We start from the raw sequence: 18,719 nt of genomic DNA, 5'->3' as shown, positions 1-18,719 counted from the left end.
GTTATGAGTAGAGAACCCATTGTCACCTTCAGAGTTTCCTCATTCTAGATCTTTTCCAAGGCCACTGTTTATGTTGTACTTTTCAAATCAGCATCACACACACAAAAGCAGGAGGTCTGAATGAGATGCAAGCCGACGTGACGATAAACAGTCTCCGTTCCAGATTAAACGCAGGGAGAGATTACATCGCTGCTGGTGTGAGGTGACTGAGCCCAGACTGGCATGTTTGATCTCCTTTCCCCATACACACACACACACACACACACACACACACACACACATCGGCACTTGACACTTCAAGAATGTGCTGCCCTTGGAGAGCTTCATCAAACAAAGAGACGGCACGGGCACAGGCGAACACGTAGGCATGTTAACAAGCGACGCGGCTGCACGTTAAGTGGGACAGCGTTTCCCCTGCACACACGGCTCACCGCGCTGTCACGAGCAGCGCTCTCAAAAAATCATCTGTGCATGAGAGAAAACAATTGTAATATGTATGAATGGGGGAAAGGACTGTGGAGAAAAATGCCGCTATCATAATTCAAGCAGGCCGGGATCACGCCAGGGCATGGTGCACAGTGTGTGTGTGTGGGGGGGGGGGGGGGGGCGGGGTGTAATGGGGGATTGGGGGGAATTTTTCAGGTCAGGCTTTCTCACTAATGTGTCTCTCTGCCATTCAGTGACACCGTCCACTCAGGTAAACTGCGACAATGACAAACAAATGACCAGGAGGGACTCGAATCAACTTTAACCCGATGAATACGACCACAGACTTCATTTTAGCTCAGCTCTTCATCTAATAATGGCTCGCCTTTAATCAGAAGTCTCTGTTGTGGCCACGTCACAACCTCTTCACCAGCCCGGTGCTTAGCTCTGTTAACTCAGCACTCTGATGCATCAAGGCCACCGTGCCATTTACACAGTCCAATCAATGGCAACAAACGACAGCACTCTGCTCTCAAATGGCCTTTTTTTTCTTTTTCATCATTTCGACGCGAGCCGTTTTCGTTTTCAGTAGAGGCCGCCAAGGTGCCGAGGGTTAATGTGCTCTAAAATGCGCCAGCTCTTTCGCCGAGGCTCCGGTTTTAGTGCCACCGCTTCAAATGTTTTCCCCATTAAACTCCTGACCTCACTCCGAGGCCAAGAGCAAGCAAAAGGAAATAAATAAATAAATTTTAAAAATCAGAGGGTAAGGTTGATTCGTATTTTAAAATACAGACTGTTTCCCCAGACAAGTTTGAATACAGCAGCATGTCTGGGACAAAGAATTCTCACCTCTGCTCCTGAGCGCAGGCTTCCTCGGTCTCAGTTCTGAGGTCCCAGAGGATACGCAACCTGGACCTGACTACCAACCTGTCCCCTGTTCAAGAGAATTTAATGCCGATAATACAGGGTGTCCCAAACGTCTCCTTACACAGGGGACTACGTAGGCCAGCACCTCTTCTCGGGTTGGTCCGCAACACTTCCAGTCTTTTTGAATTTGGTCATACGTTTGTTGTGTGTGATGTCGCAATGTTTCCTGTTAAAGTCCAGCGCAACCTTGTGACAGCGCCCCGATCCAGGCGTGAGAATGATTTCAATACGTTCTTCTTTCGTCAAAGGCTCTCTTAAAGGCTGTGTGAAAAAATTCCAGGGTCCTGGGTTCGATCCTGAGCTCGGGTTACTGTCTGTAAGAAGTTTCACAGCTTCTCTCTCTGTGTTTGTTTGAGGTTCCTCCCACTGTCCCAAAACATGCTGGTAGGTGGATTAGTTTTTGCCCCAAGGGATCAGTGTGTTGTAAGATTTGTGGTTTTAACTGGCACAACATGGATCCTTCATCTTAAATCATTTTAAAGTGCACCACCTTCACCTGTGACACTTGGCACGATGCTTGCAGTGAATTGGTGCAGTTCCTGTGAGAATATTGGTATATGAACAGTATTGGAAGACACTTTGAGCTGATTATATCTGAACTGAACAAACAGGACTGGAGCATCGCTAATAACAATCTGAGGGCTAATTAAAAAAATAATACATCAAGGGTAATATTTGTAATCAAGCAATAATGTAACAAAACTGTATCAACACAAGAAAAATCCAGTGCTTAAACATTTGTTCTCTCTTTCTTTCTTTGTTTCTTTCTTTTATACCATGGCTCAGGTGGTAGAGTGGGTTGTCCATTAATCGTAGGGTTGGCGGTTCGATTCCCGGCCCACATGTCTCCACATGCCGAAGTGTCCTTGGGCAAGACACTGAACCCCAAGTTGCTCCCGATGGCAAGTTAGCGCCTTGCATGGCAGCTCTGCTACCATTGGTGTGTGAGTGTATGTGTGAATGGGTGAATGAGACACAGTGTAAAGCGCTTTGGAAAAAAGCACTATATAAGTGCGCCATTTACCATTTACATTTGTTCTTTCTTTCTTTTATACATTTTTTCTTTTATGCATTTGTTCTTTCTTTCTTTCTTTTATACATTTGTTCTTTCTTTCTTTTATACATCTTTTCTTTTATGCATTTGTTCTTTCTTTCTTTCTTTTATACATTTGTTCTTTATTTTATGCATTTGTTCTTTCTTTCTTTTATATATTTGTTATTTCTTTCTTTCTTTTATGCATTTGTTCTTTCTTTATTTTATACATTTGTTCCTTCTTTCTTTTATACATTTGTTCCTTGTTTCTTTTATGCATTTGTTCTTTCTTTCTTTTATATATTTGTTCTTTCTTTCTTTCTTTTCTGCATTTGTTCTTTCTTTCTTTTATACATTTGTTCTTTCTTTCTTTTATGCATTTGTTCTTTCTTTCTTTTATGCATTTGTTCTTTCTTTCTTTTATGCATTTGTTCTTTCTTTCTTTTATATGTTTGTTCTTTCTTTCTTTCTTTTATGCATTTGTTCTTTCTTTCTTTTATGCATTTGTTCTTTCTTTCTTTCTTTCTTTCAAAAAGGGTGCATTTTTACATAACCTCCTCCTCTGTGTGTGTGCGCGCGTGTGTGTGCGCGCATGCGTGTGTGTGTGTGCGCGTGTGTGCGTGTGTGTTGTGGTATGATCAGAATTTATTGGTCTGACATGAAGAAATATTAATATTATAAGACTTGGTGTGTAAATCTCATGAATGGAATTGTCATATATAAAACAAAAGCAATCTCAATATAACAGCATTAACCAAAAGGGGATAAAAAAAAAGAGAGATTCCTATTTTACAATGAGGATGACATGCACTCTTCATTTCTCTGTGGTTCAGGTGGTAGAGCGGGTTGTCCACTAATCGTTGGTTTGGCGGTTCGATTCCCGGCCCACATGTCTCCACATGCCGAAGTGTCCTTGGGCAAGACACTGAACCCAATGGCAAGCTAGCGCCTTGCATGAGTGTGCAGCTCTGTGTGAGTGTGTGAGTGTGTTTGAATGGGTGAATGAAAACAATATAAAGCTCTTTGTAGAACCGCTAAGGTTAAAAAAGTGCTATATAAGTGCAGATCGTTATCACTTACTAACGTATTAGTTACTTAGTAATTTACACTGTAATGCACATATAGATTATTTATCACTGGTGTAGTAAACACTACCCTAATAAATAAACATGCTTATCAACGGCTACACATTCCAATGTTGCATACATCACAAGTCTGGCTATCAGTATAGAAATGCAATACTTCCTTTAATATAATCCAACATTAACAGAGCGAATACATCTCATTATGAGGAAATGCACAGACACAGGAACAGCTCACTCGAGGCTGGTTCCTGCACTGGATCTGTATTAATCACCCTCATGCAATGAGCATTTTTGTGGCCACGTTTCGCTAGTCAAATACCACACCTTATAATTTGTGGCTTGAAATTAGGTGCATAATGACACCCTACTAAAAAATAACGACAACATGAGTTGTGTGAGCCGAGTTCACGGCACTGCCAAACAACTTTTCAGTCTTTAATGGAAATATTATGGTTTGAAAGCAGAAGGCGGACCGTGTTATCTGTACCGTATTTCACAGGGTTTGCTGTTTATCTATGGGGGAAGAATGTTATTTTAATAACCACATACCCATGAAACGCAGCAACAAAAGCATTTTTAAAGGTTCGGTTAGTTATCAGAGGCAACGACTTGGGATATAAATTGCATGCAAGCTCTAAACACAGCCAGTAACTTACTTACTAAAGAATGGGTATTTCTTTAATAAGATGTGTGCGAGACTTCGGAGACTTATGCGAGGTGATGGTGAGAAGTTCATTTAACTCAAAACATTTGAGGAAACTAATTACCTCAAAATTTTTAAGTTGATAAATCAATTTCTTTAAGCCAAATACACTTAAATATAACAAAAATGTATTTTAAATGACAAAGTTTGAGTTAAATTTTTGTTATATTTAAGTGTATTTGGCTTAAAGAAATTGATTTATCAACTTAAATATTTTGAGGTAATTAGTTTCCTCAAATGTTTTGAGTTAAATGAACTTATCCGGTTTTACAGTGCAGCAAAGCTATGTGTTGTCATTTTTATATTAGGCTAAATGTACTATGCCAATTTATTAGTGATTATATATTAACATTGGACCGAAACAATCTACTTATAAAACATATGCTATGTAAAACAATGCTAGGTAATGGCTTATTTGCAAGGATGTACACTGTAAAACCGGAGAAGTTCAGTTAACTCAAAACATTTGAGGAAAATAATTACCTCAAAATATTTTAGTTGATAAATCAATTTCTTTAAGCCAAACACACTTAAATATAACAAAAATATAACCCAAACTTGTTATATTTAAATCTATTTGGCTTAAAGAAATTGATTTATTATTTATTTAAAAATTTCAAGGTCATTAGTTTCCTCAAATCTTTTGAGTTAAATGAACTTATCCGGTTTTTACAGTGCGGTTTTTTCAGGGTTATCAATAATAGAGTAACACTAAATGGTCAAAAAATAAATTAAACTGCACCGATAAAGGTCTATGATGTGTACAATAAAATGTACGGTACAAATAAAATACAATTAATACTGAAGCATATCACACAAAAGCTAATAAAGTAAAGCTAATTCTTGAAAAATGATCATCAAACATCAACAAAAACATCCCTTGCAAGCCGTCATTGAGTGATTACAGGAATCCGTTCTGCTTCTAATAAATGAATCACGCTTCTTCAACACAGCTGATGGACTCCACCAACAGAAGTCCAAAGTAATAAAAGTTACAAATGAGAACAAGTCAATAGAGCCATTGATGCTCATTGGGTTTCCTAGTAATTAATTGATCCTGAAACTTCATCTATTCTGGAGCAAGGTGCTATCATTAATCAGTTACAATTTCAAGACTACGTATGTCCTCTATTTTCTTTCCTAATTCACTTATCTACTTCTTACCTCTGAGCTCATAAGGTCTGCTGTTGTGACTGTTTAGAAATTTCTGGGCTTTCTCCCTCACTCGTTCATGCAATTATTATTACCAAACAGGCAATTCTTTGGCGGTAATGCAATGCATAAAATCATGCAGATACAGCTCAAGAGCTCAGGTTAATCCTGACATCAAACCCGCTGTAGTCTTCATCGCAAACTTTGACGTGTTGTGCCTTCTGAGATGTTTTTCTTGTTCACCGTGGTTGCAAAGAGTGGTCATTTGAGTTACCTCAGCCTTCTTGTCAGTTCGAACCAGTCTGGAAATTCTCCTCTGACCTCTCTCATCAACATGGAGTTTCTGCTCGCCGAGCTGCCACTCACTGGATCCCCTCCCCCGAAACCCCCAACCCCCCAACCTCCCAATCATTCTGTGTAAACTTTAGAGACTGAATTGTGTGTGAAAATCCCAGGAGATAAGCAGATTCTGAAATACTCAAAGCAGCCAGTCTGGCACCAACAACCATGCCAAGTCACCAAGATCACATTCTTTCCACATTGTGATGATGGATGTGAACATTAACTAAAGCGCTTGACCTGTATCTGCAGGATTTCATGCACTGCGCTGCTGCCACATGATTGGCTGATTATATAATTGCATGAACGAGCACATGTACAGGTCTACAGGTATCTAATAAAGTGGCCAGTGAATGTATTTTTTTTTTTTAAATGCACACTGGAGACATGTCAACATTTTTCTCCAACTATCCTGCCTAGTATCAGTTATCTAATCAGCCTAGCTAGTTAGACAGATTACCTTTATTAGTAGTAGTAGGAAGGAAATCAAGAAAATTTGCGCTTCTTGTGCTACTGTATGTGACTGTATGCGGCCCCAGTTAAAGTGAGACATCACATAAATTCGGGTGGCTGAATGTCCCTGAAATAGCCAAAGTTGGAATATTAGCAATTATTTTCATGCATGACCAACTGACACATTTTCACAGTCGTCCATGTTTGTTTTTCTCATGACCTTATTAGTCAGGAGGTAATTTTGTTTTTTTTTTTTTAAATGACTTTTTGTCACTTTTCTCAAAAGTTTTTTTTTTTTTTTTTTTTTTTTCAACTTTGAATGCGTTCTGCAGTGGAAAAGCTATTCAAACGCAGACCCATTCTTCACACCTTGAGGCAACTTTCTCAAGGACGACGTTTAAAATGTGCTGTTGGTTGAGAAAAACAAGTGTTGAAGCACCCTTAAGTCCTTAAGTGGCTCCACAGACCCAGGGTCCAATGTTATTGTAAATGTTATGGAAAAGCAACGCAATCAATTCCATTAATTAAGCAATTATAAACCTGCTCGGTGTTCCTTTACACAAAATGGCAGGACTCTGTTCGTTTTGGTGCCTCTGAGTGTTTTTATGACAGCAAAAAACCCAGAACTATGATGCTCCAAGGTCACACCTGTGGAGAAAGAAGTGTGTACAAATGCACTCGCAGGTTTTCTTTCAATAAAAACCCATCAGAGATGGCCTCAGCCTGCGGACTCAAAGAGAATCAAACTAAAATGGCCCGGGCTGTTATTGTACAAGAACGGCGGAGAACAAGACAACATTTCCACTCCTGTGTAATGGTCGGATTCTATTAACTTAGGCGAATGGGCAAGAAAGAAGCAGCAGCAGCCAGTAATGGTCCCTTTCCTGGCTTGTTGACACATTTTCCCTCTTTCATTTCACAGGCCGTCTCTCTCTTCTCTGCACATCAAACGCTAATGTTGCCTTCAAATTCTTTTTCCTTTCTGTCTGCCAACACTGACATCACAGGAAATTGCACTGGAATTGGCAGGCCCTTTTGCTTTCAAGTTCATTCCACTTCCAAACAAAAAGCCCGACTCCTGTCATCAGCGCGGGCGCTCGTGTTGCTTCCCTTCTGCTTGCTCTCCATTTCCTGATCATTCTGACACAAACACGAGACATTTATCTAAATCAGAGCATCTTAAAAAATTTGCCCAAGGCCTAATTTTCTCTCCACAGATGACTGCATGGCTGGTGCTTGTATACTTCTTGAGCAGGCAGCAAAAATTAATGAGAAGGGGGAGAAAAAGAAAAAAAAAAAAACTGGGTAATGCTCTAATTGAGTGTGATGTCCTGCAGATTCTGCACTAAAAGCTTGGTGTAAGAACAGACTGTTGTCCTGTTGCAGCTCATAGCAGCTTTATTTACAGCAGTATGGATGGTGAGGTCTCCTCTGAGACTCTGTGAAAGCAGACTCACTGCATGCATGTCATGGTCTGGGAAAGACCAAAGTCTGACATGTTGCTGGAAAGAGCAGGGGGAAAGGTGAAATTTCTCCAGCTAGCGGATCAGTCAGACAAGAGGAAGAAACCTGAGGTAATACGGGTTCACGGTAGAGAGACTAAAACCTCAGCGTATACTATAAAATTTTTAAAAGCTGCATGAGCTGAATATAAGGCAGAGTGCTGAGAATATTCTTCATAGTAGTAAACATGGGATCGTGGTTATGATGTGATGTCGATATCCTGATAAATTACAGCTCAATACGGTTTATCGAAAGTATCATTGGTTTATAACTGATTGTCTCAACTGCTAGCCGGCGCCCGGTCGCATGAGACGTTTGTACGAATTTGAACGGGGCAACAGCGACGTAGTTTCGTTTCATTTATCTTCATATGAATGAAATCAAGCTGATAGTCACTGCGGAAGAAATGGAACAAATGATAGCCCCATCCCAACCGTGACTGCGATCTTCATAACTTTCCACAGTCAGTACGTTTACATGGACAACAAGAATCCGATATTAACCCGATTAAGACGATACTCTGATTAAGAAACTAACATGTAAACAGCGATTATTGATTACCTTAATCCGACTAAAGTCATACTTGAAGTAAACTCAAATCGACTTAAGACGTGTGGCGTATTCCTGTTGTACTCCTGTTCACATTATCGAAGTGCGTTATAGACATGTACACGCCTTAATCACACTATTAACATCGTGTGGGAGTTTTCACCGCATCGTGACAGGACACGTACACACACGGCAGTGCTCAACCATTTGATGGCAAACAAGAGAGCACGGCTGCATCCGAAACTGCGTACTTACCTGCTATATAGTAGGCGAAATACATGTATCTCAGCTACTATATAGTAGCTAAGTATGTGGTTTCAGACGCAGCCCACGGCTTCAAGCAGTCGTCTATTTGCACGTATAGCATGACAAATAATGAACTGCACTTGAAGCTTTCGTAAAATTAAAAATGAAACACTCAAGACTGTACACGGTACCATAACGAAGACGAACTGTATGTTGATACGTGAAATTCTGGAGGGAATCTTATTATTCAGAATAAAGTCAGTAATTAGATTATGGCTGTCCATGTAAACGTAGTCAGTCACCGCGTTTATCCATTCATCCTTAGGCTGGTTTAAATTATTACCTAATTTAGGTGGTGTACATTGGGCTACTAGTTTGTTTAGATTTTGGGAACAGAACCAGCTAAATATGTTTATACAAACAAAAATAATAACCACGTGAGATGCATTTCAAAAACAGTCCCGTGCGTTTCACGATTTAAGACCGATACTTGAACTCGTACTTGAATGATGTAGCGGAGTTTGAGGAACTGTCAGTTCACACACCATGCTGACAGTGCTGGTATTTTTCTACAGTTTTTCATGATTTCGATGGGCATGGTGGCAGCGCTCATATTTAACCCCCCACACCCGCATGAAAAATAAAACCTCAAAAATACAGCAAAAATAAATAAATAAAAACACCTTCTGGCTTAGGCCATGCCCATTTTGTGTTTAAATCTGAATACAGATGGTGGAATTGCCTCACACCCCAACATTTTAAACCTAAATTATACCTAAATATCCCAATACATCAGATTTTTAAAAATGTCTTTGAAGTATTGTCATAGTTTCCATCCCTACCCTTAACTACACGACCTTCCAGTTGATTATTCAGCTGTGTTACTTTCAAAGCTCTCCGCATATACATTCTCCTCCGAGCTAGCTTAAGTGCTAAACCTGCTTACTCCAAAGGTGTTGTATAAATTACGGCTTTGAGGAGGGAATTTGCATTCAGTGGCTGAGTGTCTAGCTTTGTCTTTGTGTGTGTCTTTTCTTGGCTGTGTCCCTGCCCAAGCTGAGGGGACACACACACACACACACACACACACACACACACACACCTACACACCTACACACACACACTACACTCACACAGCAGGCAGCAGGGAGGTCAGCAGGCAGCAGGGAGGTCACCGGGGTCACCGTCAGATGCCAGTGACGTAATCCGTTCTTGCAGGTCCAAGCGAATGTCTGAATGTACCAACCCGAACAAACACCCGTTTACAGCGCATCCACATCTATTTCTCACCAGATGCCAGCTCCATTTGAATAAATTCCCTAAAGCGCTGGAGCTCTTCATTTGAAAGGACAGACAGTATTCTTTTTTTCATCTTAATTCGCTTCATTCCGATGGTGCGCTTTTAATAACGCAAATAACAAAACGAATTTATGAACTAATGATTTTCTACGGCTGTAGCGCCACCGTATTCTCAAGGATTGTTCTCCCTAAATACAATACAAGTGTAAGACAATGGGTGCGCCAGTTCATTTTTCCTCAGGACTCCAATCTTACTCAATTTAAACGGTACAAACTGATGCCAAATGACAGCCTGAAGCAGTCTTTGTGAAGATCAGAGGAGAACCTCGAGAACACTGGCAAGCGCTCAATCCAGTCAAAGCCAAAATATCACTCATTAGAGGTCTAACTTTAATCAGAGATACAACGATAATCCTCCGGAGGGACAAATGCCAAACACACTGACATGAGTAAGCAAACATTGACATTATTCCAAGAACAGCAATGGTCTCGTGCCAAACTGCTGGATAAACCACATGCTACATTAATGTTACTTAAGCCGACTGTGTGCATGGATCAGGTTCCTCTTAGTTTTGTAGTAAGATATATATATATATAAATAAAATTTTCACAGTTTCTACTTTCTCTCATCTTTGTAGGGATTATGAGAGGTCAGGTTTTCTCAGGAGCAGGAGGCCTTGTGTGCCAACAGCTCTCTGGAGACACATTAAATCTATGAGCAACAAGCCTGGCTAAATATAGCAGTGTGTCAGGGGGACACGGAGCGAGGCTCAGAATAACCCAGACATCTTCAGTGGACCAGGCAGGCCAAACATAGCAAATTGGGTGACAGGACGTACAACCTCATGTAAAATAATAAAATTAAATTTTAAAAAAATCTGACAGGAAATGTTAAACAGCAATATATGAGACGTGTAGCATGTGTCAATGTTTCTGCTCTGCTTCTCATATATAAAGACAGAAAAAAAAAATGTCCCCTGTTGCCTGAGTGACAAGATGATCAACCAAATTATAGTATAAGTTACAGGCAAATTAATGCTCTCTTGAACAGTCTTGGACAAAGAACGAGATCTTCTCGTAAAAAATTGTAATTAAATAAATTATAGTATATGTGTGGAATAAAACACAATAAGTAGTAGTTAAGGAAAAGTATGACCAAAAAAAAAATGTTTGTCGACAACCTTTTTTCCCACGACGAAGAGGAGACGAAGACGACGCCGGCGTCATTAAACACTAACTGTGACTAAAATGTAGTTTAAAAAATAAAAACTTTACCAAAATCCCTCTATATTTTCGTCAACAAAAAAAGAAGAGGCAAAATATTACAGTCTGGTTTTTTTTTTTCTTCTTTTTTTTTCCCGAAAGCGAGTTCCCAACATTAATGCGAGTTCCACACATAAGCCTTGCAGGTATATTCTGTGTGTTGTTGCGCAATGTTGACTTTCATGCTTGGCCATAACAGCTACAGCCTGCAGCCAATGGGAACGCTTTTCAATCAGCGTGCGTCCTCACAGGACCGATCAGACCACCTCGGGGAAGTTAGCGGAGTCTTAATGGAGCTGAAAATGTTAACGGGAACAGTTATTTTAACAGATGCGATAGTAGAAACTTTGATATGGATAAAGCTGCGTGCACGTACCTGAAATGATCCAGGTTTAATCTATTTTGAATGCCCTTATTCATTTTAAATTATTTTCACTATCACAGCTTGCTAAGTTTTATATCCAAAGTTATGTTAGCCTGCATGTTTATTACAAATAGAAACTTGGTCAGTAGTTACATAAAGAGATATGTAATGTTTGTAAAGTGTTTTAAATGTCATTTATGCAGATTCTAAAGCCACTATGGGCTTTTATTGTAACAATTTCATTTGTTATTGCACTGACACAGGTTGTCACTCTTATTTTTGTTGATAGATGTGTACAGTTTTCAGTGACTAAAATGCTCACGGTTTTCACTGACCAGACTAAAATGCCCAGACTTTTAGTCTTCTAAAACTCAAATAAAAAAAATTTAAAAAACAGGATGAGTTTGACGAAAAATGACAAAAACTATCAAGGACATTTGACACTAGACTAAGACTAAGACTAAATTAAAAAATAACTGACAAAATGAACACTAACAATACAGCAAAATAATCAACGATGTAGTAGTGTGATGCAGCCTGACGTGACACGATGTTAATTATTTTTCAATAACAGTACATCCCGAAATATTTTCATTCCGCTTATATGACAGCAATTTGCTATCGATTACATTTTTTAATTTTAATACGACGTGTCAATTAGTATCCGTTTACATGGAATGTTCATGTTCAAGTTTTCTCTCTCTCGTAGTCGTGAAGACTTCCCCCATTACAAAGCGCTGACACTGGAGACTCCTTCCATAAATGGTAATAAATGATTCCTTGTGGAAAAACTTCTCCATATCAACAATTACATACTGTGATTTAACATACAGCTGAATCTACAGGCTGTTATAGGCTACGTTTACGTGCACATCAAATTCTGATTAAGGTCTATATTCGGGTTGCAGTCATATTCCGAATACGATGTTTATATGCGTACAGGCAACCAGTATACATGGTTGTTGTAAGTAAGCCTGAGTTGCCATTCCTAAAGACGTATCCCACAATCACCCATAATTCCTTGCAGACTGAGCAAGCGCATATATTTCCTTTCAGTGGATTTTCTGAATAAGATGTTTACATGCGACAAATTTCCGATTAAAACAGGCATATTCCATGGGTGGGAATCGGAATTTGGGGAATCAGAATATTGCCTTAATCTGAATCGGGCAATCGGATTGCGGCGTTTACATGACTCGATGCTAATTAGCATATTGCCAAATTCCCATTAATATAATATTGATGTGCATGTACACGTAACCAGTGAGAATTAATCCCCACCTTCCGTCCAATCAGAGTTGAGAATTCGACAGTGCTGGGGTAGAAACATTATTAACCAAACACTGAAACGATAAAAAAAAGCATACCTGTTGTTGAGGATATGGCATCGAACCCATGTTCATTTGCCCTCTGCCCTGCATGGCCATCGGGTATCTATGTGTAGAAGGAGATCCATATGGCTGGCTGGGATAGGGGACACCCTGCTGCTGCTGAGAGTATGGACTACTGCTCATCCCGTACATCTGAGAGCGCTTCATCACCATGAAGTCCATACCCACCTGAAAAAGACAGAGCACGAGACGCTGCTTTTACCTAACCAGCCTCGAACCTCTGCGACTCTGAATACTGAAAAGAAAAGGTGAAAAAAATATGAAAAGACAGTTCCTGCCTGGGGCGCTTTACTCCACACGAGCATTAGATTTATTTTAGGGTCCCCCCCATCAACCCCCCCTTATGACTTCGTGAGTCAACAGGAAAAATCCGGCATGTCGGGTTAACATTAATCTGTCACCCAAAGTGTGGAATCCACTACAGGGTGGATTATGTCAGGTCTGATGTTTCTGCGCCGTCGTGCTCGATCTCAGATGATTTACGGCATTTGTTCCCACTGTCTTTTTCAGTCAGAGTCAAAGTGCAGATCTTTTCCTGCATCCCTAAGCAATACCTGCACTCAATATGATGAATCCTGCTGTGCACGCAAAGAATGCCACATGCATTTCCATGTAGGAGATTAATCATGATCCTCAATCTTCTAAAACTTTTGTTGCATTTACAATCCTCCGTAGAGAGATTTTAGAAGAGAAATGTTAGATGTGCAGTGCGTGTAGGACAGCACGAATGATGGAGCTCTTGTATGCTCTGAATGCACTCAAGTACAGATCATCTACCAACACATACCAGTGACACAGCTTAGTAAATCAACTTATACTGTATTTACTCACATCCACATACTTTTAGACATACCAAGTTGTGGGTGAATCCCTTAATTAATGCAGCATTATGGCCAAAACAATAATACAGTTGTCCCATTTTCCCTAAATCTACTAACTCAAGCTTCTTTTGCTTCTTTAGTTTTGTACTGGAGCTGATGTTGGGACGAAACAAAGACACTAAGCTACCAGTTTAGCACTGTGCAAAATGCACGTATAAACCATCACCCACTTCAGACATCCACATTTTAGCCAGTAGCATTTACTGTTTAGCCAATTTCACCAGTAAGAACCATCAAACAGAAGCTATATTATCATGTGAATCAGTTCTAATGCACTCTCACCTCCCCTTTACACTTTAGGCCATGCCTCCTACCTAGGGCTGAGCGATATGGACCAAATCTTATATCACAATATGGATCATTTCATATTTTGAAATGATATGTATCATGATATACACCAATCAGCCATAACATTAAAATATATTGTTTAGGCCTAATATTGTTTAGGTCCCCCTCTGACCTGTCGAGGCACTGTGCGTTCTGACACCTTTCTATCATAACCAGCATGAACCTTTTCAGCAATTTGTGTTACAGTAGCTCTTCTGTGGAATCGGACCAGGTGGGCTAGCCTTCACTGCTCATGTGCATCAATGAGCCTTGGGCATCCATGACCCTGTCACTGGTTCACTGGTTGTCTTTCCTCAGACCACTTTTGGTAGGTAGTACCCACTGCATATCAAGAAAATCTCACAAGACCTGCCGTTTTGGAGATGCTCTGACCCAGTCGTCTAGCCATTGCAATTTGGCCCTTGTCAAAGTTGCTCAGATCCTTACGCTTGCCCATTTTTCCTGCTTCCAACACGTCAACTTTGGAAACTGACTGTTCACTTGCTGCCTAACATACCCCACACCTTGCCAGGTGCCACTTTAACGAAATAATCAATGACTGGTTTTAATGTTACGGCTGATCGATATATTACATTATCTCTAAAATTGACGAAAGAACTGATCTATACAAATTAACTGCATGCATTCATGACTGCTTTTTGATAATTCTGTGAACTGAACACTAACTAAAAGCCACATTATCTTTTCTTTTATTTGGAAGCGACACTGAACAGAATGATCACGAACGAGAACAAGAAAAACAAAATGTAAGAAGAATATATTAAAACACACTGTTCAACTTCATGTTTCAGGAATCCAATTGACAGAAGTACATCCCTTTTTAGGGTCCTCATGTTTTAGCTGGGCTGATATCTGTACTGTGACCGAGTATTGCGAGGTGTTTTGCTCTGCGTCATGCTCCTCTATGCTTGTTTTTGGTACAGTAACACCACTAGTAGCTCCTAGCTCCAACCTCAGTGACGTAAACTGGCTTTTTCAACATTGGCAGTATAGACAATATAAGAAAATATCTATCAATAGACATTTTTCAACTGTCCTATGATGTGTATCGACATATCACACAGCCTTACTCCCACCCAAGTGATGCTGAAATTATGAACAACTGGTTGAGGAATATGTGTGATTATTTAGAGTTTGCACGAAGCTAAACTGGTAGCAATAAGCAACATTAATCTAAAAAAAATGGCTGGTGGATTACAGTGGTGTACAAATGAAATATTCATTACCTAGCCTTAGCTGCATGTGGAATCTCCAGTGTGCTGCCCAATCTCATGTTTTGGTTGGCTAAGTGAATTCTAATTGGCTAAAAAGTGGTAGCTAATGTAATGTAATAACGCATAGCCTGTTAGCAAGTTAAGTGCATTAATACAGACTAAGAGAAATAAAAAAGTATATGAATTCCCGGGAAGGGTAACAACACTGTAGCTACAGTAAGTTCTTGATGTAGCATATTGTGTTTGTGACCTCGTTGTCGGCAGACATTTTGGCTACATGGAGTTGTCATGAAAACATATTATTTGAGTCTGGCTAGCATATATTGAAAATATTTAACAGTGAGATGATGTTGTGATATGTACAGGAGAGTTATACGTAAAACTCGTATATCATCAATCAGACTGCGCCTCAGGCGATGTGTGTAGTGCGGCAGGCAGTAGGATTAGAGACTAAACACTATAGTTCTATGTTGCATCATTGTAAAGTGCACTTTACATAATAAGTAACATATACGCACGAAATGATTTTTTGTTTTGTTTTGCAAAAGTCAACAGGAAGTAGAGTTTTATTCTTTTTTTCTCATGTTGTTAAACCTACTTGTCTGACAAAATCTGGACACGAAATTATCCAGGCACCCAGGCTTCAGGTTTGTCCGGGGTAAAGGCTAAATATGTGTCATACTAAGCCTTTATTTCTAAGCATTTGGATATTGGATATGCATTAATACATTACCAATGCAGTAGCACTGTTCTAATCCACCAGCTCTAAACAATTAGAAGTCATGACATAGTCAAGCGTGTAAAAATTCGGCTTTCGACAATCCATTCATATATGTAGCACCATTAATTAGTGAGGTATCAGCAGCTGAAAGGCAGCACTGATGAAAGACGGAATGCAGGGCACTGTGCCATTTGTAATATGGGACACGGCCGAGGCGTTTGCTCAAGAGGAATTGCGTTGCCAAAAAGAAGAAGAAAAAAAAAACATTAAGTACAAGCAAAACACAAGCACACAAGTAAATCTTATTGCGTCAGTACCAAGTTCCCAGTGTGACTCTGTCTGACGCCAGGCCAGGACATGAGCTTGGAAATCTCCCAGATTGAAGAAAGGGTTTCTGACAAGGAAGTGAGCCCCTATTTGCCTTTAGCATTTTCAAGCAGTCAACCAACACACAGGCTATCATTACAGAAGAAAGGAGTGTTTTTTGTGGAATATCTGTGTAGTTGAAGGGACTTCAGATACAGTATGTGAGATGAGGGCAATTGCAGGGAAGCAGCAGCAGAACCAATCTGTCTATTTGAAAATGCTTGGAAATCCCAGGTCTAATCTACTGCCACTTCAGCAAACCATGATACGGCCCTGCTGTAAAAACAGCTGGCGTAGCAAAGATGGCAACAGGATTACACCCGGATGACCGCTGTACAGATTTCAGCTATAAAACGCTATGTTAAAGGAGGCTTTGATGAGGTGTGGGGTGTTCTATTATTGTCACTTACAAAAGCCCAGAGACACCATGCATAATATATATTTTTTCTTGCAAGAACACAAAGGTTGATTATAGGACATAATAACTTACTTTTCTTCTAATTTAGAAATAAAAAAGGGGCTTTCTTAAGAACACATAAGCAGCATGAGCTTTATTGTGTGCTACCTGGCTAAACAAATAGCTAGCTAGTTAACTAGCATAATGCCTTATGCATGATTATCTGTATTGCTAACACAAAGGTCTGCGCTGTCTTTTTTTTAATTATTATTTAAACCAGCGTTTTAAATCATTGAATAAACAGGCAATCCTATATCAAATCTATCTAACAAGCTTTAGGTGGTTATTGAAAAAAGCTAGTTTGTGCTGCAATGAAGGGGTGTCCTGGAGTATGTTATCAAAAGGTATAAGCTAACATAGCTATACATAAATTGATAGCTATCTATGCAGTTACATGCATTCACTATATTGAATTAAATATTAAATAAGCTGTCAAATAGGCTATTCATGCAGTAGCTAAATAGTACCTATATAGCTTGACTAACTAGTAAGCTTGTAACAGGTCCACAAGGGTCCTTTTTTAAAGATGTCGTCAAGGGGGACTGACTTGGACACCACACCTGGTATAAACACTATAACTAATTACTCCATAATAGACGTTTTCTCCCTGTTTGCAATTATTGGGCAATTATTCAAGACTTGTCACATTCTTAAGAGGGTGGGGGGGCTCGCACCTCTGGGCTCAGGGGTTCGATTCCCGCCTTCACTCTGTGTGCGCAGAACTTGCATTCTCTTCCCGTGCCTCGGGGGCTCCACCGGGTACTCCAGTTTCCTCCCTGAGTCCAAATACATCCGTCCTAGGCTGATTGGCATTTACAAACTGTCTATAGTGTGTGAGTGGGTGTATGAGTGGTGATACAATTGTGCCCTGCGATGGGTTGGCACCCCGCCTTGTGCCCAGAGTCCACTGAGTGCATCTACAAGCTGAATCAATTCGTTCAATATCTTAATTAAAACCACGGTTATTGGTTAATAAATCTACCATCTCTGGAAAATATGTTCTTGAGCTCACAAAAAATCTCAAGATAATACTAACAAATGTCCCCTCTAGAGTTCCATAGTAACTACAATAAGCATCACACATATAAACAACCTCCAGTTTTGCAATGCACTTTTCCATAAAAAAAAAAAGAAGAAGAAGAAGATAAAATAAAGAAAAGCATTTGAGCAGATTAGGAGTGAATAAATCTGAAGCAGGAAGCCATAGCTCAAAATTACAAACGTGATCTCGGCTCTGCCTGAATAAGGAAGCCATCCGCTCTGTGTTTTAATGTAGGTCTACATAAGGCAGTAATAAAGCTCAAATTGAATTTATGAACTCGCTCTGTTTCAAAGTCTTGCGTGTATATTGCAAAATAAAGCTATTATCCAACAAACTACAAAATTAGGTCAGGAATGTGCCACCAAATTTGATTAAATTGCTTCTCCGAGTTGTTTCGACTCTGATTTTACGACTTCAAAACGCTTTAAATCTGTTCATTTTAATACGCAAAGTTGTTAATCAGCAAACAAGAAAACACTTGGTGCAAAAAAAAAACCCCTCAAAAAAACCAAAAAGCGAAATAGATTACGAGGTAGCAGACTGCATATTGAGATCAAATGAGCATTAAAATGGTAATCTGCAAACGGTTATTATCATAATTCCATTTGGACTCTACAGAAATGTGGCTTGATTGTATATCAGATTTTAGTGGGTGTCTTTTTCATGAAGCTGCTCATTCCAGCGCTGTAAAAACTGTGAGCCTGCGTGTTCACTCTGTGTTTTATAAGAGCCGGAAATTATCAGCTCAGAAAGCCGGTCTTCGGCTCGATCGACAGAGAACACACACGTACAGTACACAAGCACACACACACGTGCGCTTTTCCCATGAATGCTGGATGGCTGTGTATGGAAAGACAATAACTACTGTTATAGACGACTCATTGTATACCGAGATCAAATATCTATGTGTGTATCTATGTCGTTAGAGTTGTCTAACTAGAGAAAAGAAATAAAATT

At 39.7% G+C, this 18,719-nt stretch overlaps 1 protein-coding gene across 1 annotated transcript in view; it reads right to left on the bottom strand.

The window, feature by feature from the left end:
- Nucleotides 1-18,719, bottom strand: part of LOC128612729 (AT-rich interactive domain-containing protein 1B-like) — a 226,431-nt gene that overhangs the window by 180,246 nt on the left and 27,466 nt on the right. The window contains exon 2 of the mRNA XM_053633101.1: nucleotides 12,710-12,901. Within this exon, the coding sequence (XP_053489076.1) occupies nucleotides 12,710-12,901 (192 nt within the window). The remainder of the gene's footprint in view (nucleotides 1-12,709; nucleotides 12,902-18,719) is intronic.

Source organism: Ictalurus furcatus, chromosome 9 (assembly GCF_023375685.1).
Source record: "Ictalurus furcatus strain D&B chromosome 9, Billie_1.0, whole genome shotgun sequence".
Taxonomy (NCBI): domain Eukaryota; kingdom Metazoa; phylum Chordata; class Actinopteri; order Siluriformes; family Ictaluridae; genus Ictalurus; species Ictalurus furcatus.
The sequence above is the reverse complement of the archived record's forward strand: the minus strand, read 5'-3'. Positions and strand labels throughout refer to the sequence as shown.